Here is a 24,050-nt window from a genome sequence, read left to right as displayed (position 1 = left end):
TCCCCCAAAATTTCTGAGTGCGTCTTATTTTAAATACTTTTAACTGCTGTTTAATAAATATATTTATCTTTGTTCTTGAACAGTTGTCTGGCTTTGTGTGGTTTTTTTTTTTTCCATTATTTTTTTTAGAATCGCTCTGAATTAATGGATTTAAGTCTTAAAGAGACAGTTTTTATCTTAAAGGTTCGATGCCTTCCAGAAATTCTGAGCTCACCAATGGTAAAGAGAACAGTTGCTTCTGCTTTTTCAGGAAATGAAACCAAACGCTGCCCGGCCAGCCTCTGTTCCAAGCTTTATTGCTTTTAAATATTCAAAAAGTACAACTTGAATTAACGGTATAAACAAGAACAAAACTTTTTTTGGTTATTGCACTGCTCGTGAGGGGTAGGGGGTTAATGAAACTCGTCTAGCGGGTCGGAGAAGCTTTCAGGCAGTGAAGGCACTAAGAGGGAGGACGACCGAGAAGGAGCCTACGATCCGTAATCACATGTTGAGTTCGGCCAAAGCCTTCTCTAGCGGGTCAACGGCCCAGTAATCCGAGTCCCAGGCCAGGAACCAGCCCGTGAAAGTAGGAGGCTCGAACCCTTGTTTGATAACCGCCACTGGCGTCCTCTTATCTCTCTTGGCAGGGTCGCTTTCGATGTATTTGTGGGCTGAAAGACAATAAGCGGTTAAAAAATAATTTATGTGCGGCACTTTTCTAGGAAGTTAAATTTTATAGCCTGAAGTAAAAGGAAATACGGTCCTTTAGTAAGATCCTGGGGCCCTGTGTCTTAAAGGCACGGCGCACCTTTAAACGCAAAGGGAGCAGCTGAAGGTAAATACATTTCTGCCCCCCAATACCGAGTCCTTCCTCCTTCGCTGTGTCTGTACCGGAGAGGGCAGGTTATTTATAACGTACAGATAAACGCACTTACCCGAGGACAAGGCTTCCTTCTTTTCTTCCTCATGAGCATCGTTACCAATCCAGACAAAGACCTGGATGAAAAGAGGTCAGCTTATTGTTACGAATGGAGCTCTGGTAGATTCTCAGCGCCGTTACAGAAGGACACAAGTTTAACAATAACACAAAGAAACAGAAAGAGATACAGGAGGAGATTACGGCCCTGTCCTTGTGAGCTTACAGTCCAAAAGCCCTTAACAAGTAACCAATTAAATTCATGGAGGAGAAGGTCGATCGGCTTTCAAATTTGGGGTAAAAATAACAACGATGGAAGCAGGATGAGAAACAAGGATACATTTCAGCATTCTAGGAAAGAACTATGGAGAAGCCAATGAACAGATGGGGTTAAAAATGGGCGTTGGGAAAGGAATGTCCAATAGTAGGTCAGGTGGAGAAGACAATGATATTGGGTCACTGCCTATTATTATCTTATTTATATAGCGCCAACAATTTACGCAGCGCTTTTTACAACAGATACATTCAAGGGGTCTGAGGAGACTAGAATGTGCGACTCCAAAAGACACCCGACATTGTATCCAAGTGAAGTTACTGGTAAGTTGACAATCACTGTGACCAGAGAGGAAAAAAAGCCCTTCTCTCTGTGATAACCGTACCTGGTCCCAGATATCCAGAAGCATCACGTCATCTGTGGCAAGGTCATCTTGGGTAATTTCTCCTGGAACCTCCTCGATCTACAGAAGAAGACGAAGATGAGTATTTTGGAATGGCTTAGAGCGAAGATAGTGGAATATTCTAAAACTTCTATGGGGTTCACAGAGACCACTTACTATGAAGCGGCCGGTCTTGTTGGAACAAGCAAACAGGCGCGGGGGATGGGCATTCAGTTTGTCCTTGAGCCGTGAAGAGGTACGGTATGGAGCTTTTCCGCCCAGGGCCTCCCAGAAATCATCTGTAATAAAAAAAATATTTTAAAAAAAATGAATAAATGGTATACCTTTGTCCAAAGCAAGATTATCTAATCCATGTTCTCAATGGAAAATTGGCTTTATTTATTTTTATTATTTTATCTTAATTTTTCTTTTAACAAAGTAATAAAATAATAAAAATCCCTCCAAAAGACACATGCGCTAAGGAAACCGTCAGTGACGGGCAGAAAGCGTAACCAGTACTGGGTGAAGTCATATAGTCTGGCCCAATTGTGGCCATTAGTGGCCAAGATTCTTCAACGCATTTCACTACTACTCACCAGTTTCTCCTCCTTCTGCTATTTCCGACGCAGACGCTCCAAGAACGTTCAATAATTCTTGGCCGCCGCGTTTCTCGGCCTCACTGGAACCTTGGCCGATCCACAGGTAGGCAGAGGAGGGAGTCTTCAGGACAAACGCATCGTTGGAATTCAAATTACTCGCCGCGGCATCAACCTACAGCATGGCGAGGGGAAAATGTATTTAGAATCGCACAGAAAAGACACTTGGTGCGACGCGTTTCACTGGCCATGCCTCGTTTTCACTTTAAAGAAGGAAACATAATAATGGTAAGATACAAAGCCACCAGCCCTGCTGGACTCCCATGCCAAGTACCCTTAGGCACAACTTCTACAAATAATATCTAAACCAAAGTGGACATAGACAAGAACACATGGACATGGACTTCCTCCAAGCAGCTGAACCTCTTAATTCAAGGGGTCCCCTTAAACCTCTGCAATGATCAAACGTCTTACCTCGATCGCTCTGCTGAACCCAGAGGAAGACGCGCGGACCTGGAACAGTCGAATGTCCGCATCTGACGTCTGACCCCCTTCTCTGGAGGTTCCTCCTTTGTAGACAATCAAGGGCTTCCCACCGAACAGACTCAACAAGTGAGCGGGTTCCTTGCCCTGAATAACTCGCACCTAGGATTCAAGCGGTGGAATTATATTCTCCCGTCCCACAGAGTTTGCTTAATTCTAGAATTTGAAATGCGGCGGGTTTAGTAGAAAAAGTCACCCGTGCAACGTCACAAGCCAGACCTCCTCGGTCAACTTTTGGTGGGTGCGTCTGTAGGCCCCCATACGGAAGGTGCGTGTGTTTAGTGATAAGACCATAAAACCATCACCACGGCAGAATTACTGATCCCTCCCTCTCACACTTAGTTACCCTTCTTTAAAAAGACACAGTCATAGAATCTCCGGTATCTTTAATCTTAGTTGGTTGCAACAGCACCCACCGAATAAATAACGGGGGCAGCACCCTCAGCCTTATGTTAATTCCACTTCTATTAGTAATATGTTAATATAGTAACAGAAATGTTATCAGTGCCAATGTTTGCTGTTCCATAGAACGTTCAACATTCCACTTGGTACTACAGCATTTACAACGAGATAGCAACCAATAGATTTACTTTGCCAACAAAGCCTCGAAGGGCTAAAGTCAAAGCGATACACGCAACGCAGACCCCACGCTATTATGCTACACGCGTGTTAGTGCACCTAGGCAGGCTCTACGGCTTCTAGATCTACATGCAGCTTCGTGAGCTACGGTGAGAGCTATGGCCACTCAATCCTAGACGTGCAAATACCTGGGATCTGGACCCCCCAAAGCTCTGCAAGGAAGAAGGAAGAAAAAGAAAGGTTTGCAGTATAGGGTTAAAGGAACGTACACAGTGCGGTCAGAACGCCCTCCGACAGTTACTACAAACACAAGTGTCACCATGATCACTGATGATGTAACATTGTAACAACGGGATTGAGTGGAGACAATCACTCAACAGAACTTTGTGAAGATGGAAACTCCATAATGGCTACATTCTGTGTGTATGTATATTATATATATATATATATATATACATAACAAACGCCAGGGGTGTTCCGATTGGCTGAACGACGACTGATCACTCGACCGTTCTGGATAGATTTCCCAAGGGGCAGGCAACGTGGCTTCTTGGTTTACTTGCCATTCAGAGCCGATAAGAATAATGCCAACAACCACACCAACTTCTGATACCAGCAGGTGACAAATAAGCCCCTCTATGATACTAAATACACAATTTTTCACTAACGTTAATAAGTTAACATTTATAATGGGGAGGGGGGGTCTCTAACCCCACTTTCCGCAGGGACGACCCACACAAACAAGCTAAAAACGTGCCTTTAATATTTGGTACTGAAGCTCTGCATACTTAATTTGCATACCAGGATGCACTATGATGTCAGAGGTGGCAAAGCAAATTTATAACCCTTTTCTTTTAGGTTTTTCAACTTGCTCTCTAGATTGTAAGTCACGTTGTTTTGTTACATATAACGTTATGTCCATTGTGCAGCTCTGCGGAATATGACGGCGCTATATAAAGACAATAAATAATAATTGGCGTTGTACAACACAGCATGACGAAGTCCAACTTCTATCCGGCTTTGGAAAACATTTTTTTTCGCAACTGGATATGAGTTGTAGGGAGCTGCTCACCTGAACAGGGCCGCCGCCAAGTTCCTCATCGAGTTGGGCGCTCAAGAAAGCGGAAGCGGTTATCTCATCCTTAGTGGAATCAGCTCCCTGCCTGTATGAGATAAACAATATAGCAGAACCCATGACAAGCCTTTATTACGCAACGCAAAGTGCTGCTTATTATTCACAGAATACTCTTGGGTTTTACTTTACTGAGAGGGTGGTAGATGCGTGGAACAGCATCCCAGGAGAAGTGGTAGAGGCTAATACAGTGAGGGGATTTTAAAATGCATGGGATAGACATACGGCTCCTGAAAACAAGAGTCCAGCTTGTGAAGAGGGAAGATCACTATGCAGAAAAGTTAACGCAATGACCAGTAATAAATAACAGGCGACTAGTTTTCTAACTAGGTTTACTAGATACGTGGAACGGCCTCCTAGCAGAATTGGTTTACATTGTTTTGTTTCTACTGAGGATTGGGCGCCACCTGCTGGCCACAAACAGGCGCAGTCAGTGGGTTAAAAAAAAAAAAAAAAAAAAAAAAAACACAAATCCCACCGCCGCCACCAACAAGTTAAAAGAAAATAAAAATTCAGTTTGCGAAAAGGAAAAGTCGGTATGCAGTAAATGTTTATGTAATGGCCCGTAATAAATAACAGCTGTCTAGTTTTCTAACTCCTATAGAAGAGGAACGCACGTACTTCCCGTTTCTTGGAAGGGTTTGAAGCAATAAAATAAAAAGGCTGCTATTTACCAGGTGTAGATAATCTGTCCCTGCTTCCCACCGTGGCTGTAATGGTACAGAATAATATAACTGTCTCCGCCATAGAACTGCCCATAGAGGGATTCATCCACCGGCACCTTCTCGGAAGACTCAATCCTCCAGATCTACGGAGAGCGAACAGAAACATTTCAATACGTAAAGCGATTTACTTCAAAAGGAGGAGAAAATGTTAGAGCAAGAGGCCATAATCTAAAACAAAAAAACTGCCGAGCGGGTCTGATCTGCCGGCAAATTCTGTGTATTTAAGATACAGAATAGGATTGTGGGCAGAGGAAGGTAAAAAATAATTTCCAGCTGCCCCCTGGTGGACAGAGTGTTTTGCTTCATTAAGATTCATTTTATTCTTGAGTTAAATTACTAAAAAAAAAAATTAAAAAAAAAGAAAGGAGGAGAAAAAAAGAGAAAGGAGGAAAAGAGAGAAGGGAGAAAGAGAGAGAGAGAAGGGAGAAAGAGAGAGCAAAAAAGCTTTGATTCAAAAAAAGGGGTTATAAGTCAAAATATACACACACACATATAATATAAATATATGACAGTCACATCGCTTCCAGGACCCTACACGTTTTGTTTTATTAGTTTTAATTGAAAGGTTTTTGTTTGTTTCGTGGTACCGGTGACAATAATAATAATTGCCCCATAAACCCGAAAACAGACGAAATTCCAGAGCAGCTGAAGGCATTGCCTGCGATGAGGTCTGGCCAAGACTCGTGTCAAATATAAAATGGAGATTTATCATCTATAGAGAACGTGGTTCACAGCGCAGGATCTCCTACCTAAATCTCACACCCACCTGTTTTTTGCCCGTTCCGTTGTCCACCATACCGTGCTGCGCCGCCATGGCGGAGGAATCGTGGAGGGTGCTGACATCAAAGGGCACGTTCTCGATTTTGGCGATGTGATTGGGGATGTAGGCGATACCCATTCCTTCGGTCTGGTCCTTATCGCGCCAGTTCTTAAAGAACTGTTTGAACAGGGGGGTCTCCCCACTCTCTGGGAGAACTTGGACCTAGAGATGATATTAGGAGAAATAAATGAAATTACACACAAAAAGTCCCAGTTATCCCATCCTTTTCCTATATGACCTCATTAATCCAGGGCATAAATTGACAAAAACCACATTATGAGGTCATTACTCAATGGGCGACATATTTATAAAGACCAGCTCTGGTGCAAAGTTCTAGATACTATCCTCAATTAAGCGCATTAGCTAAAAAAATAAATAAAATCACGCGTATTAATTAAAAATATATATATATAAAATATTAGTCGTGGTGGGACTGGAAGCGGAAGCTGCCGTGTGGACGTACCTGCGTTTGTTTGGGGTAACCCATTTTTGAGATAAACTCTGTGGCTGTTTTCAAAGCCGCTTTCTTTTCTTCTAGGTTTGCGCTCTTACCTACAAAGAGTGTAATTAGCGGTCTTAAAAATAAAACAGGAATCAGGGATACGGTGCAGAATCAGGATCTATACCCATCAATCCGTATAAAATGTAGGCTGATGCATCACTATTCTTCTCTTAGATTAGACCCCCAAGCCATGTACTAAAGACCCCTTAAGTAATGAGACAGCAGCCGTTTGGTAGAAGACAGTCTTCAGGCATCGATGACTTCCGGAAGTCTATCGTAGACATTGGGGTCTTTTTGGTACCAACCTTTCCATACAAATATCTTGCCGTCGGAGCCGTGATCGAGAACAAAGCAGTCGTCTGAGCTGAGAGCGGATTGCGTGAATGGATTTTCATCCGCGACCAGGGACACAGTCATGGGTCCGTTTCCGTTTGAAACCTGGAGGAGAAACATTTAGGTATAAGGATTTGGCTGTATGGGTGTAGATGTTTTGTACAGAAAAAAATATATATTTGGCATTGACAAAAACCTGGTTTTCTGTCATTTTTGTTCCAATAAACTCCCTTTATCCGCAGACCTGGAGCCGCCGTTGCTGTCAGTCATGAGATATTTTGGGTGACTTTCGTGCTCAAACACCACACTGAGCTGATGCTTTATGGCAATGCTAATGAACTCCTGCTTATACTGATTAAATTCCATTCCCTTACAGACCTAAATTAGCAAGAGAGTACCACTGGGTGATTAAGACGCAGCCATTCTATTTCTATTGACAAAGCAGTATGATAAAAGAGATCAAGCCAAGATAACAGACGTATAAAAAGCCACCATTTTGGGAAATTGCTTAAAAAAAACCAAAACACGCTATATATTTTTTAAACGGCTTTTAAATGAAAATACGGTGGGCTTTCCCCTCGGGATACAAATTCTATTGTATTGTATTATAGATTCGTCTGCATTTCCATTCAGTTTACCTTGTAAAGCTTTGCAAGTTTCCTATTGGAGGAATCGACTTTGACATCATCAGGGCTTCCTTCTGGCAAGTCTGGCTTCTCTCCCAGAACCTGAACATAAAAAAAAAATAATAATAATAATTAAAGTTAGTGTTATATACCTTACAAGGCTCTGTCTGTCGTGCCATTTCTAAATTAAAAAAATATTAAATTAATTTAAAAAAAACAATTCAAAATATGAATACAAAAGCTCTATTTACCTAATTAATATCAGATTTAAAAAAAATAAATAAATAAATCACTCCATTTCCTAAGTTTCTCTTTTTCTAACTTTTTAGCCATCAGACCCGCAATTGCTGAATGGAAAAACTTGATTTAGTTAATCTAAACAAACTTTGGCTCAGATGGGAAACCAACAAACATATCAACAAATCTGCTTTTAATGATTTGCGCTGTTCCACATTAATTGCACTCTCTAGATTGTTAGCTAATAAAACTTGGCTGATCTCTCATATTCTCTCCTCTAAAGGTTTCCAGTTTCTATGGGGAAAAAGTGCTTTTAGGTCACGTGACCATTAAGTGTCCCCGACCAAAATTCTGAATGAAACTAAATTTTACGAGATTAAAGAATTTATAGGAATGCTTTTGGGTATTCCGCAGTGAATGAAGATACAAAAAAAGTAAATTAAAAAAAAGATGGAACAGCAGCTTTAATTATCAGACATTTATGTTCAAACAATGCTTAGTTTTTAAGGACAACGGGCGGTCCCTAAACCCATTGAAAACAATGCATTTTGTCATTAAGGGGTTAAATATTTCTCCATCCAAGAACAAGGAAAACAAAGTGTCCAGCAGATGTCTCGCTTCCAGAAAAAATAGCTCATTAAAGAAAAGAAAACAATTCAAAATAAGGATATTCTCTCCAGAACTTACACCCAACCCTGAGGGCAACATTATGTATATTTAAAAACAAAAAAATTATAATAATTAAGAAACATTAAACAAGGCTAAAGTAGAACCTTATATGATTTATTCTTTCAAAACTCTCATACAGAAGAAAGTGTTGGCACACATACATACATACATTATATATATATATATATCTATATATCTATAGATATATCTATATATCTATAGATATATCTATATATCTATCTATATATCTATATATATATATATATATATCTATATCTATATATATATATCTATATCTATATCTATATATATATAGAGAGAGAGAGAGAGAGAGAGACAGAGATATATCTATATATCTATATAGATATATCTATATATCTATATAGATATATCTATATATAGATATATCTATATATATATGTATATATATATATATATATATATATATATATATATATACATACATACATACACACACACACACACACACACACACACACACACACATTTATAGATATACACACACATAATATAAATATAATATATATATACACACTATTATATATAATATATATATATATATATATTATAAATGCACACAATGTATATCATATACAATTAAAAAATGTATTATATACATGATATATAGATAGATAATATATATAGGGCGGTGAGGCATTAAGATATGCAGGAGGGCATTCAACTTGTAAAGTTATAGGAGGCTTTGTGGATTAGCGCCCTGGATATAAGATCCGCTTTTGGAAGATACACAAAGCCAGCGGGGGATCTGCACAACGAAGCAGACGCGTCGGATTAGTTTGAAAAGCCTGACCGCGGAATTCTGCGCAAATGGGATGGGAATGGTTGGGTTAAGACGGGCTGCAATATATACCGGTATATATATATTTTATATCCCTCCCTGGTTGCCGTTCCATTTCGAGACGCACTAGGTGTAAATAAAGCTTGGAAAGTTTAGATTTTTTAACAAAACGATTGAAAATTAAAATCTGACAACGGAATTCTGATACGCGGGTGTTAATCTATATCTAACGACTGTGTGAGAGACCATCACAGAACAAAACACAGATCAGTTCAAGATGCAAGAACATGCCTCCGACCTTCAGGGGAATTCACATGATTATATGTTATATTTGGCACACGCCGAGAAGGAACCCGTCCAAACCACGAAACTGTCAGTTACTAAACATATAAAGAGCGCACGTCTCCGAACACGACTTCAATAGACGGCAACGCATGACAAAGGGTGAAACGCGGAGGGGTTTACGGCATTATCTACAAATAAACTGTTAATATTAACACACAGAGTAACAGAAAATATAAAAGGTGTACAGAAGTAATTAAGATTTTTATTTTTTATTTTAAATACCTCAATCATTTTCTCCCGCTCCATCCCTTCCTCCACCACAAACACCTTGGCGCGGCCGTGTCTTTCATTATCGCGAATGTCTTTGGCAAGAGTCGTGGCCTTCAGCTTCTCAAAGCGATTGGACTTGGAACCGCACCACTGGTAGATCTCCTGCAAGCGACATGATTGTGAGCAATACTGCAGAAAAGCAGGTAAAACCCCAGCCCTGTATACAGTAATAACCCCCCAGTACTCTACACTGCAATAACCCCCCAGCGCTGTATACAGTAATGTCGGTGGGTGTCATTTTGCTCCAATAAACTCCCTTTATCTGCAGACCTGGAGCCGCCGTTGCTGTCAGCCATGTGATATTTTGGGTGACTTTCCCGGCTCAAACACAGCACTGAGCTGACGCTTTATGGCAATGCTAATGAAGTCCGTTCCTCCATAGACTTTCATTAGTCAGAGAGTCCACTGAGTGATTAAGACTGAGTCATTCTATTGTTCCTCACAGGCAGTATGATAAGGAGTCAGGGGGTTTGTCTAGTAGATTGGACTCGGATAACAGAGCAAGAACTCATACAAACGGCTGATATGCAGCTGCCTGAAAACATTATGGGGCACAAAAATGAAAACAAAATAAATCTTAGGCTCCCCATAAAAAAGCTTTCTGCTAGCTGAGATTTAGCAGTAATTCCATAGAATACAGAATGTTCCGTATCGCGGCATTATTAATAAACGCTTTGAGAAATCTTTGCCTTCCTACAGGGCTTTGATGCGCCTGTAATTATAAACCCGTCTATAATCGCTAGGAACACTTACATCGCCAAGATCAAGGATAAAGCAGTCTCCTTGGTTGAAGCTTTCCCAACCAACAGAGACTTCGGTGGCTCTGGCCAGGCGTCGGCCTTTGACCTGCAGAAGTCGCTTGATATTCACGTCGTTCGGCACTACATGGGTAAAGCCCGAAGCCACACCACCGGCCTGGAATATAATAATAATCCAACATTTTTAAAAAGCCACAATCAGGATGGTACGAAAAAGGTAAATATTATTTTACATTTTATTTATTTATTTTTATTATTTATTTATTAAAAAAATTACCAAAAAGATCTAAATATAAAAAAAAAAAAAAAATACATTTTAAACTAACTAGAAAAAAGAAAGCCAACATTCTGAATTGTAGTCAAAATTTTCTCCGGAATTATTTTTTATTTTAACACCGTTTTAAAAATTGTGCATGAATTATTTTCTAAACTGGTTCCTCCGCTTCTCGCATTCCGCATCAGGTTCTCCTCCAACCTCTTGTCCGCCATATTACCCCCCCTCCCCGCGTCTATCAAAATGGGTTCACGTCACGAATGTCTACCCGGTAGCCACCTTATATTTGATGCCAGATTTGAAGTATCCCAAAAATACGGACGACTCGAACCCTTGAACTTCGCGGTTCTGGATGGGATCTCCTCCTAAATGGTCGTCCATTTGGACTGTGAAGATTGCAGCTGAGCCACTTTCATCCTGAGTGCACTCATCGCCTGTAGAGAGAAGAACATCGATGGATTCCCTTCTAAATGTTTAGATAATATGTAAAAAAATAAATAAAATAAAAAAATATATATATTTACCCAGCCAATAGTGAAGGTCGTACTGTAGTTTCCCAGATTTCTGTTTGATGGTGTTGAGGACAAGGTAGGCATCACCGGTGAAGAAAGACCCGTACTGGTTCCGTGGCACGGCCACCAGGTCAAACTTCTCCACCCTCCAAACCTGGAGGCCCGGCTCCTTTCCGGCCTTCTCAAACTCTGCGTGTTCAACCACCATTTCTGAAGGCTGGAGGAAGCATGCGGGGGTGAGGGACAAAAAGATAAAAATAATCATTAGAAATATATATATAAAAAATATTTGGGGCAGATGCATTTAAAACAAAAATCACTAAACAAAATAATTCCCAAATACAAGATCTTAGACAATATGAAAATGAACACGCAGAATTTAGATCCCCTTTTTTGGGGGGTGTTTGTAAAGCCACTAGCTTACCGCAATTTTAGGAATTGTGACATTTGATTAATGGGGAGAATGGTTTCAAATTGTGAAAAATCTTAACTAAATTCTGAAAACAATAAGAATTCACTACTCACAGTGATTTACTTATAAAGTACAGTATATTTATTGCCACGATAATTCATATTCCAAATCCATTTCAATTCATTGCAAACAAGATGAAGAAATTTGTATAAATGTTCACATCGGAGCCCATATAATACATATACACACCACACCATTCAAAAGTTTGGGGTCACTCAGCAGTTTTTACGGAAAACGTAACATAATTACAAAAAGGGTTTTCTAACCATCAATTATCCTTTTTAAACTTAAACTTGGATCAGCAAACACAACGTGCCATTGGAACACAGGAGCGATGGGAATGATAAAGGGCCATTGGAACCCAGGAGTGATGGGAGTGATAAAGGGCCATTGGAACACAGGAGTGATGGGAGTGATAAAGATTGATGAGCGCCTATGAAGATATCACATTAAAAATGATCATCTGTGCTGGATTTCTGACCAGTTTCATGTTAGTTTAATAGACAAAATCTTTTTCTTTAAATAAAAAAAAAAAAAAAAAAAGTGACTCCAAACTTTTGCACAGTAAAGTATGTAAAAAATCCTTTATATATTTAAGCGCCGTCTCCCCACATTGTTCACCGCTCTGAGACGAGAGCCATAAAGGAATTGTCGGTGATGATAGACTATCATTTAGACTTTGATCCATTTGAGAGGCCTCGATAGTTGAGCTTCAGCTTTTCAGATTCCGCTGCATCAAACGAGTCAGCAGCTGTTGTAACAGAACACGGTCACGTGCCGTCCGCACACGCTTACACAGCCAAACTATTGTGCGCTCGACAAAAGCTGCGAGTGTCGGTTTGTTATCTCCCTTGTCAGAGAATTAAAGCTAGACTCCAAACACCGGAATGAGACACCATGACATGTTTCCACAGGACGGGTCAACCTTTCCCTGAGCCACATTCAACAGTGTGATGAACGTCAAACCATCGTGGACTGGATTTAGAGACAGAAGCCATACGCCTATCCCTTCCACATTTAAATTCCCTCACTGTATTACCCTCTACCGTTTCTGCTAGGAGACTGTTCCACTTATCTACCGCTATCAAAGTAAAGCAAAACTTCTTTACGATCCATCAAGTCCTCTGATCTTCTAGTTTTCGGTTACGGCCTTCTTTAGTTCTGTACAAGACCACGTGCGGATGAAGCCACCTTGTCGTCTTCCACGTCTACTCCAGATCGCCTACCCATCAATACTGTTTGGGACTTTCTTTTAATTTTACTTGGCTGTCTTCCTCTAAATCCCAATAGATTGTAAACTCACAGGAACAGGACTTTCTTCCCTTCTGCATCTTATTACTGCTAATTTTCACCCCCCATTGTAATGTCGCAACGGAACCTACAGAAACTCTATATGTAGAATGTTATGTACATTTACAGTCTAATAAAATATTCTATTTTCTGTCTGATTTTCTGTTTAGGTCACGATATCAAACAAGAAGGTCCGGCGGATAAAAGATCACTTCGTTTCCCTGACCCAATGATAATGTTCAGCACGGTTCCCATCAATATATAAATATTCCAAATCCCTTTAGGCGGAATTTGGCAGAAAAGGGTAGTTTTGAAAAATCCCAACTTCCTTTTAACTTAAAATCATATTAATCAAGCGGAGAAAGACACAACTATTAACAAAAACAAAATATACGACTGTGGTCCTCCTGAGGTGACAAGAGGGACAGAAAAACCTCCTCAGAACATTGTTATTGTTGATCTTCTCACAATGTTCTTCTGGGTCCTCACCAGCACAACAAGTCATTTCTTGGAAGACCAGAAGAGAGGATTCAGAAATAACGTTCCGCGCCCTTTTATGTTACCCTTGGAGAAATTACCAAGGCTGGCTAATAATCTAAATATAAAAACGATGGATCCTAAAACAGGAAAAGGTTGCCGGGGCGCTGGAGTTTGGAGACGTTGTCTAGAGCAGATGCCATGCAAGATGGCGGCTCCACCAATACGGCATGAGAACCATTAGAAGACATTTTAATATTAAATATTTTTTATAAGCTATTAATATATATATAAATAACAAAAAATAACAGGAGTGACCTGTTTCTATGCGTCTATGACATGTTTATATTTTGGTTGGTGTTTTTTCTTTAAGCTAACATTTTATTTATAATGCGCCGGCAGATTCCATAGGGCTGTTACCATGTGAACATCAACAAAATCATATTAAAAAAAAAAAAAAATATATATATATATATATATATATATATATATATATATATATATATATATATATATATATAAATTTTATATTATAAACATATGAGCATTAACACAGACTACAGGAAATATTAAAAGCTCGACGGATTGAGATAAAAATAAATTTTAGGCAAAACGCCAGAAGTAAAGGCCGCTCAGGGAATTCCGTAAAATATCTTATTTTACAGCAGCTGTTGGGGCAGATAAAATAAACATACACCGGAAGCTAATAGCGGAGGCAAAGATGTAGAACGGGACGAGGGCCAGGCCATGCAGATTCATATGTCTTTTACGAAGGGATATCTCCCAATTGTCCCGGTTGTAGCTCATGGCGGACAACTATCGTAGTTACCGACAACTCTGAGAGATGACATCATCAATACCTGTAAGAAATGAAGAAATGGCCACGTGGAAGCAGAAAGGAGATCCTGTGCAACGCGGCCAAAGGTCCGTCCCTTTAGGCTACACGTAGAAGAGCGGTAGACGGGGGACAGAGCCCCGGACCTGGAGCCCTGGAACTGGTTGCAACCAAAGCCCCTGGAGTTACGTCTCCAAACCGAGGGTTTGGATATCAAGTCTGGATTCCAGGCAAGTCGCCAGCAATTGTGTAACACAAGCCTACCAGCTTGACGTTCGAACGCTCAACTTAAAACTAAACAAAAAAATCTTACTGAGAAAAGACATTCCTTAACAGAATTCCAGCCAAATCCAGATGTAGGAAGATCCGCGTTAATTATTAGAAGTGGACCAAAAACAATTCGGACGACCAATTTCCTTTCTTGAGCTTCCGGTTCGGACGGAATTCAGAGAGCTTTTTCAATTGGTCCTCACTCACATTCAGTAGAATAATGGGGTTTATTTACCCCGTTTAATTTATAAAGCCGTTTCTATCCACATTATCGGGGCTTTTAGGGCTGTAGAACCCTGCGATACCCTCATACCCAGCAAACATTCTGACCTCCTAGAAAAGAGGGGCATGGGAGAGGGAAAAAGGGGCATCTGGGATTTTGGGCCAATTTTATACAAAAGCAGAACAGACATCACCGCTCACTAGAAAAAAAACATATTTACAACAAAAATAAATTAACTTTACAGCAGCGACTCGTTTCTTGCTGCCAAATAAAAGGTTTTGTTGCCGATTCATTTTTTCCAGCGAAACTCAAAAACCTCAAATATTTTCACGCAGCAGGATATAGAATTTCTGAAGAAAAGAAAAGGAAAAAAAACATATGTTCGGCTTTAAATACTTCAGACGTTGCCAAGGATCTCCCTGCTCCGTCTCGCCGGATAACTTGAAAATCAGGTTTTCGGACTCAACAAAAGCCGTAAGTCAATAATAGAGAAAAAAAGTTATTATATTTATTGAGAAAAGAAGAAGTTTTAGTGAGTTTTAGAGCGCTATTAGCGTTTTAGGATTTCGTCTTCCGATTGGCTGAAAATCCTAAATTTGGACCATTAAATGACCAGATAAGAATATGGGACAAATACCCCAATTCATTTTGAGGTATTTTCTTTAATTTTTCAAAAAAATTGCATTTGTGTTGGAGACCCGGAACGATGGGAATTGTATTCATAATACAAAATTCTAATTCATACGGAATTAAAGCCTTTTTTTGTACAAAAGCCAAAATTACCTGGTTTAAACAATGAGTACCCAAACATACAAAATAAACATATTTGTGTAGTTTGTACAAGGATGAGCCCTGATGACAAGTTAATTCGCAGAATAAAGATACATTTGAAAGAAATTAAAGTAGGATTTGGCAAAGGGTTTTGTTTTGTTTTTTTGTCCAATTTTATTTTTATATATTTTTTAACCAATATTTTGGTTAAAAAAACAATTATTTTTTTTATATATATCAATATGGCCCACTGGCTTACCTCTCAAAAAGGTCTAAATAATAATTAATACCTCACTACCTCACTGCTAAATCCCTCGGCAGTCAACTCGCTGCCATGTCCTGCATTTAGACAGTAAAACCACGACAAAAAGTTCGACTGAAAGCGGTAGAGAGAACCAGGCAGAAAATTATTAAAAATTATGACAGGACTAGGCCTTAAATTTAAAACGTGATGTCATATCCAGTGTCAACCAGCAGGAATTATGTAACAAACCACAGTTAGAGTCATCAAATTAATTAAATCCACATTTTCCATAAAGCAGCCATTATATATATTTTTATAAATAAATTATATACGTATAATGTGTTGCTTTACTGCTGCCGAAAAAAAAACCACTTATATGGCACTGTGTATTTGGAGTGAACCGGTAAGCCTGAGGAGATAGGAAAGCGTGATAAACTACATGTTATTTGACATAAAACCACAGCAGGAGGGGACTGGAAAGATTTCACGCGTGACAAGGATTTAGCAAGCAGATAGGAATCCATCTGTATTCAATTTGCACCCTGTGGGATCCTAAAACCAAGAGTTAAATCAGAAAAAAATGCGAGAAACACACATCACATTACGCTCGCACCACGGACGCTCGCAACATTTCTGTCACACAATGCAGGACGTCTGAATGAAGTGAAGAATAAAGCATGCGTTACAAACGTGTCAATTTTCTACAGAATTCAGCGGCTCATTGACGATGCTGACCGGCCACAGGCCGAGACCACGTAAGGCTTAACCAAACAGGACTCCGTCGCAATGACAACCTCACAATTAGTTTGGTTTATTTTATCTTAATCAGAACCTCATGTTCTTCACAAAAAAAAAAAGGCACCGTGGTCACAGGGGGTGCCGTGGACTCCGTAGGTCGCGGCTGCCAACTTCTGCAGCTGAAACCGGTGGTTTAGGACGAAGACGACCGTGACGTGGCTGTCCACATGAATCGCACAGCGTGGGCTGTCATTGCAAATCAGTTCCTCGCATAGTTTAGCCTTAAAATAGCCGATGAGTTTTCTAAACCACTTGAAAGTGTTCATGCAGGACCACGCAAGCAACTCATATCTCGAGTTTGCTCCTAATGGAGGGGAACATTCAAGAAACAAAACAGTCCACAAATACCCCCCCCCACCTCCCAACCATGCTAGTGATTTCTAAAGAGTCAGTAATGCCTTAATATTCCACATAAAATAGCCCACCGGGAGAAGCCCGTCGTCAGACTCGACTACTCTGAATTTTATCATCGTTCAGAATCTTGCATTTTAGAGAAAGTGGGAGAGAAACAGCTAAGAAAGCCCAAAGCTCAATTCTGATTGGCCAATTAGAAGATCTCTAGAATGGATCTCACAGTCACTGACCACAAAATGGCTTCTTCTTATGCTCGACCAATCAGAAGATCGGACATTCAACGTATGGCCACCAAAATGACTTCATGGTGTCAGAAAACAACCATAATTATTATTAATTGAATTATAAAGCGCCATCATATTCGGCAGCCCCTTGAGTTCTAATTGTGGTCACCGACCAAAATAAAGATATATATATATAGCTTGATAAAATTAAAGTCTCCCAAGCATTTTTACATTTTTACTTAAAAAAAAAAAAAAAAAAAAAATTAGTAAACCTTGGAAATTTTGAATTAAAAAAAAAATTTAAAAATGTAAATAATCCCCCCCCAAATGAAAAATTCCAATCCATACTCCTCTAAACGCGCTATTTCATATAAAATGAGTGTGACCTGAGGCATTACTGTCTCTTTTTACACATGAGTGCAGGTATTAAAAATGAAAAATTTCACACACCCGTGGTACACAGCAAACTCCTGGAGCATTGGTGTTTCCCATTTATAAGCGGTTACTCATGCCCGGCGTTCAGAAATATATTTTTTTTATTTTTTGGGTCCAGGAAGTGCGCGTCTGTGCGAGGCTGAAAGCAGTGCTCTTCAGTGACTTGGTCGCTGCTAACAGTCGGACCATCCAAATGCACACTAAGATCGGGGAGTGATCCTACTAATGCATGCATCAAAACAAAAAGCAATGGTCGCCACAGAAAAAAAAACACTATGCAATGCCCAAAAAAGGTTAATACTGTTAAAAAAAAATATTGTAAAATAATCTGCAAATTCATGCATTTTTTCAACATTATATTTGTATTTTTTTTCTCCGTCTAAACAGGTATTTAAAATAAAAATATCTAAAAACATTTCTTTGGTGCAAGTGTGCCTATAATCCAGCGGTTAAAAAAAAATCTCTATACAATCTGTGAGGCCTTATTTAAATTTTTAGGGGGAACTTTAATTGTCATGTGACACAAGAGCAGGCATAGGTTATTGCCATAGAAGCCGTGTTCGATGGTAAAATCTAAGGAAGTCTTTTGTAGGGAAGCCTCCATTTTGTTTATACGAGTAAAAACCGTCGGGTTGGTTTATTGAAAGCTGTAAAACAGCAAATAAATATTAATATTGCCTCAAAAACACAAACAGCATAACTACAGAAGTGCAGTTTTGGGTTTTTTTGGTCCTGACTGCTGAAATTTATAGAAAATCAGATCATCATCTGGAGGTGGCCATTTTGTTTTACTTTCAAACATCAGGAAGTATGAAGTAAATAAAACCAATTTCCAATTTTTATCATTGAAAAAGGGGCAAAAGGCTTATTACAAATAATTTATCAAACAAAAATAGCCTTTTAGGGAGTACTTAAAGAAATGTAAATACATTTTATTTTAATTTGACTATAAAATATAGTTCACAAAAGGTTTGTAGGAACTTCTAATGGACGCAAATATCTGAATGCAATATTAGTATTACTGCACATTTACCGCACTTTTTTTTTTTTTGCAAACCTACAGTTGTACTTCAAAGTACTGTAGCTTTATTGCATTTGTACTTCCGTACAAAAATAACTGCAGTAAAACTGCAGTGCAGTGAAGTACAAATGCAGTAAAACTGCAGTAAATGTGCAGTAATACTGCAGTAAAAGTGCAGTATTGCAGTTTTTTCATGTCCAAAAAACTGCAGTATTACTTCAGAAAAACTGCAGTAATTTTTCGTGAGGGTAGTATGACTTCCTGTTTACATGAATCGCTTGATAAATAATGTCAAGAATATTAAAAATATATAATATAATATAAAAAATATTGGAAAACTAGATTATGCAGCTCTTGCACCAAATAAATAATTATTTAGGCATAAAAAAAGAATTCATACGGAAAAACAAAGTATTTTCATGTCTTACGTGCCTTTTTTTGGTAATTTGTGTAAAATTACATTTAACACAGACGGCTTAAATTTATCGGTTTCATCTAAATTTCTACATTTTAAAAATAGCTAAAAAAGACAAAATACGGATTCTAAAAGAAAGGTCTGTGTTAATAATGCTTAAATTTTGTTTTTCTAATGAAAATAAATGAAATAAACTTTACTTCTGACAGAGGCCGTGACAGAGGCCCATCTGGCCGGTAAAAGGAATATCTCGGTTTATTACCGTCAGGATGTAGATATTATAATGCATGCGCGGATCGGTCGCCGTAGAGAAGGAGGCAGGTGCAGGAATTAGTGGCGCAGGTACAGGAATTAGTGACGCAGTGCGTTAAAATAGCATTAACAAAAGAGTGCATCTGATGTGTAGCATGCATAGTGTGCAACACGCATATTAACCCTTTCATCTGCTCTCCCAAATGAGCCAGGACTTCATAAAGGCCTAACCCATAGTATATATACATATAAATACACTCAAACATACACACACATACGTGATCTAATTATTCACTGTATGAACAGACGAGAAGCCTACTGTACATGAAAGGTTAGATTGTATTAAAATCTGAAATTTACTATTAATTGGTTTATTTACGCAACGTTGAGATGCCTCTGTTAATTTGTATAACTAATTCATTTTTTTAATTACTCATTTAATTTCAGTAATAAAATACTACTTAAATAAAATAAATTATATTCACAAAAAAAAAGTCACCATATTTTTTCTGTATTTTAGCACACTTCAAAAGGGCTTTAATCTGCCCCTCTTCCCGACACTCGAAGCAAGGGCCTTATTTTGCCCCTACTGGGTTTTACTTTCCCAGGAATATACTAATCTAACGCCTAGTTCCAATTTATCATCCAAAAGTATCAAAATACTTCCAAATTTAAGAGTGTTGCCAGTAACCATAGAAAGGCGGATCTGGACCAATAGAGCATTTCATTTTTTTTTTCAGTTTTTTTTATGTTTTTGTTAAATCTACTTATTTGATGTACTATGTACCATATTTAATAAAATTATAAAAAAAATATACCAAAATAATATAATTACACTGAAGGGGTTAATCCCTGGAGCAAAGTGACGTTCATTCTAAAATAATATTTATGTTTAGAATCTCAAAACGTTACAAAAACGTTACAAGAGTTCCAAGATTTGCCAAGAATTATGTAACCTGATTATTCATTCGCATTCTGTGCTTTGAAAGTGAATGAGAGTAAAGCGAGTAGATCTGAGCGCGAGGATCCCCGTTAGAATGTACAGTAATATTGTGCGTGTGACGAATGACGAATTTCCGCCACAAGAAAAAAAAAAAAATTCTAAAAAAAAAATTTGGCAGCCAAAGTTGGCAAGCGACTGAACATCTGACGGTAACAGCTGGTCTTAATACAGTCACTTATCCGATCTAAAAAGGAGAGAGGGGGGGTCTCTGAGTACCCCCCAACCCCACACGCTAAGGAAAGGAAGAACATTTGTATACTTTAGGAACCTTATAAAACTTTAAGTGCAGTGTGTCTGGCCCCAAGAGCTGTCACTCATCTCCCTGCGACGTTCGGCATCACATTTCCTCAATCAGTTTTTTTATGCAATAAGTTATTTTTCTGCCCCGAAAGAACTAGCGAGTTTGAAAATTACTAGTTAATTTTATATTTCTATATTGGAAAATTAGTGATTTACTAGTTTTTGCATACCCCCCCCCGATGAAGAATATACTTAATTTTGTTACAATCTGGACTGGAAGAGGTTAACATTTTAGAATTAACCCCTTATGGGCAACGGGTTGTCCTTAAACCCATTAAGGAGGATTCATTGTGAGCCGCGAAGGAGTTAACAGCGATGTATTTGTTACCGGCGGCTGAAAAATCACAGATGCTGTCACAGCGCTGCACGGAGCAGAAGAGTGAGTGAAGGTGCGGTCTCGGGCGTGACTCACCTGAGAAGTCACCTGGGGCCCAGCCCAGAAAATCATCTAATCGCTGGCCCCTGGGGGGTTATAATTAGCATTTAGGGTGACCGTTGGGCTTTAAACCCTACCCCATCTCACCAGGTGTGCTGCGCTTATTATATAACCGCTCCTTTGCCATTATTAACCGTTAAAGTGCCAGGGAGGAGCACAAAGCCTTGCAATAAGACACTGACATCCCGCAGCCCTTACGGAGTGAAAGGCATTCCCTCTGGGGTACTCGGGGTTAAATGTTCAGAAATGAATACTTTAACATCTTTCATTTATCTGCTAAATATTCGGCTGGGAATTATTTTATTCAGGACCCGACACCTTAAAGGGCAATTGTGGTGCAAAAACATTAAAGAAAAAAAAAAAAAGTTACGTTCCATTGGTTGCTTCGGCAACTGCACTATTCCATTGACAAAACTGACACTCAATATATAAAGGACTTATATCTCGCGCATTTATTTTATAGGGGTAGGTGGCATCGAGACCCATTTTGGGGCTTAACCCTTATTTTGCACAGCACAAGAATACACAGAATCATAGAATCCACCAACAGATCAGCCCCCATTCGGCCCGTTTCTCCTGCTGTAAAGACTCAAACCTTAATCAGCCGTTGGTCTCGTCTTAGATTCAGAAGCCGTATGTCTATCCCATGCATGTTTAATCCCTTCACTGTATTACCATCTACCACTTCTGCTGGGAGGCTGCTCCACTTATCTACCACCCCCTCAGTAAAGAACCTTATTTCCATTCCATCTAAGCCTCTGACTCTTGTTGACTTTTTTGTAACATTTCTCCTCCTTAGTGCAAGATTGGTGTCGCTGCAGAACCTCGTGAACCCTTTTTCCGATCGAGTGTGACAAGGGGGGGGGCTTAAGCTTTCAAGAGGTTCTGCGGCAGCTTAGGTTCTCAGATCCATTTCCCAGATTAGAGCGGGGAGGCGGAACGTAATAAAGCATTGGGGTAATTCTGTATTATTCTGCCTACCCCCCGGGCATATGCCAACCACACTCAGACCTCACATGCGAACACGACTAAGCCGGGATTCCATGCCTATATATGGATCAAATTAGAGCGCAGAGGGGGAAGTTGTCAAGCTGTCTCACAAAGACATTTGCAATCTCTCCGCAGGCAATTACCCCGATCCGGTGCATTTATCTTGCTGCATGCACATCCCTATGCATGCATCTCCCGGTTAGCGCATGCACCAAAAGTGCAAGGGATGCTCTTCTGCAGCGGTGAGTCGTGTCTCCTGAGTGAGTGCAAGTGCATTTACACCTATACTCAGTAAAAAGGGGTGACCCAGTGAGTCTCTGTGCATTAAAGAGAGAGATTCAGAGCCCTGTCCCTGACTGATGAGCAGAGCCCTGGAGGATAGCAAGAAACTGGGGAGAGAGAATGAAGTTGCACCTACCTGGTGAGTTACCTCTGTGCACAGAGACCGAGATCCCACACTTACTGCGAGAGAGACAGCTCTGGAGTGCAGGCTTTGTGCACACAGGGAAGCAATTAGACAGCCACCACCCTCTGACTCACAGCAATGCACGTTACTGGGGCGCCCCAACCGGTGAGCAGCGGGTACTGCACCCTCAGATCAGTAACAAAGGCTGCATAAAATAATAATAATAATAATATAGTAATAATAATAATATAGTAACAATAATAAGAATAATAATAAGAATAATTATATAGTAACAATAATAATAATATTCAGAAGAAGCTTCAGAACTTCATACACAGAGGTGCCTGGATCACAGGATTGATTAAAAAAGTTATAAGTGTCAGGGTTAGTAAATTGTGGTTGATAAATGGAACAGCATCCCAGTAGATGTGGTAGAGGGTAATACAGCAAGGGTATTAAACATGTATGGGATAGGCAAACGGCTCCTGAATCTAAGATGAGACCAACGACTCTGGGCAGATATGGGCATCAGGAGAGGAAAGGGAGGCACAGGGGAGGAAAGAGGGACACCAGGGAATTGAGGGACCAAAGAGGGACTCTGATCCCTTTAAAAAGCATTTCCTTTGTTTGTTGTTGCCATAGTTTCTGCACAATCCGTGTATTTATATTTCTCCACACGCCGTCGCTACGACCGGTTCTTTTTTTGTGGTTAAAAAGCGATGACTATTTCCTCAAAAATGACTCGTCGGATCTGGTCAGGGTTTTAGAACGAGCGTGAATCACCCCGCAAACACCAAATAGACGGAGAAATATATATATATCCTCTCCAACCAAAGATAAGAGGACCTGCTTCCTGAATCTATTCCCGTCCTACCCGGGAGGGTTATATGAGATGTTTCTCGGTTGCGTAATACGCATTTTTTTGAGAAATGTACATCAAACGCCTTTTTTTTATAGGAGTGTATAGCATGCCTCCCAACTGTCCCACTTTGCGCTGGACAGTCCTGATGTTGCCACTCTATCCTGCTTTTCCGCCGAGCTCCACCTCTGTCCTGCTTTTCGGCAATCCCACGGTGCCAATTTCATGGGGGGCAGAAGACGCTGTCTGTCACCGGCCAACCGGGCACTTGTCGAGTGCCTCAGGTGACAGTCCGGGGCCTGTACTCATCAGATAAGTGTGTATAAGATGGAGACTTCTACGGATGAGGAACGTTGGCCATCTGGCCAGTTCAAGGTCAAGGTGACATTTATCCCCGTTTTCAGGTAATGCTGCTTCAGATGTCACCAAGTTCTGACCAGCAGCCGTCCTACCCAATTACCCCCTACTGCTTCTGTAACTGGGACGGAATTGGCGGCATTCATGATGTCCAGCACCTCCTGTCCAATTGGATCATACCACTTTGGTAGGCGTAGCCCTCCTCTTGCTACATTGTATACCGTACGGAATGTTGGGCTAATCTCGCGCCCACATTTGTTATTACATCCCTTGTAAGATGCCTTTCCGGCTCCAAATCTTGCCCTGGGGTGGTGAACGAGGCG

General features: G+C 39.9%; 1 protein-coding gene across 4 annotated transcripts; it reads right to left on the bottom strand.

Annotated features, from left to right (window-relative positions):
• Nucleotides 1-279: 279 nt before the first annotated feature.
• On the bottom strand, nt 280-22,647 carry GSN (gelsolin). Of its 4 annotated transcripts, none has more exons than XM_053472775.1 (19): nt 22,524-22,645; nt 17,704-17,910; nt 11,308-11,512; nt 11,063-11,217; nt 10,505-10,666; nt 9,704-9,853; nt 7,423-7,512; nt 6,757-6,889; nt 6,413-6,501; nt 5,896-6,111; nt 5,079-5,212; nt 4,345-4,435; nt 3,461-3,484; nt 2,625-2,795; nt 2,151-2,325; nt 1,732-1,853; nt 1,558-1,635; nt 918-978; nt 280-653 (listed from the first exon to the last, which is right to left on the bottom strand). In XM_053472775.1, exons 2-19 carry the CDS (start codon nt 17,743-17,745, stop codon nt 484-486), a joined length of 2,268 nt encoding a protein of 755 aa, XP_053328750.1. In that variant the 5' UTR covers nt 17,746-17,910; nt 22,524-22,645; the 3' UTR covers nt 280-483. The 4 variants fall into 4 exon arrangements, with proteins under 4 accessions (XP_053328750.1, XP_053328751.1, XP_053328753.1 ...); XM_053472776.1 differs by having other exon boundaries at nt 17,704-17,907; XM_053472778.1 differs by lacking the exon at nt 17,704-17,910 and having other exon boundaries at nt 22,524-22,647.
• Between the last annotated feature and the right edge of the window lie 1,403 nt (nt 22,648-24,050).

The sequence above is a fragment of the Spea bombifrons genome, chromosome 8 (assembly GCF_027358695.1).
Source record: "Spea bombifrons isolate aSpeBom1 chromosome 8, aSpeBom1.2.pri, whole genome shotgun sequence".
Lineage (NCBI taxonomy): Eukaryota > Metazoa > Chordata > Amphibia > Anura > Pelobatidae > Spea > Spea bombifrons.
This window is presented reverse-complemented; position numbering and strand designations above follow the sequence as displayed.

Bases quoted from the DNA above. Each gene is read 5' to 3' on its own strand.
- GSN (XM_053472775.1), bottom strand. From the start codon at position 17,745: ATGGGAAACACCAATGCTCCAGGAGTTTGCTGTGTACCACGG. The intron at 1,854-2,150 runs GTGAGTAGTAGT...TTTTTATTACAG, and splicing joins AGCAGAAGGAGGAGAAACTG to ATGATTTCTGGGAGGCCCTG. The intron at 979-1,557 runs GTACGGTTATCA...CTTTTCATCCAG, and splicing joins TTCTGGATATCTGGGACCAG to GTCTTTGTCTGGATTGGTAA.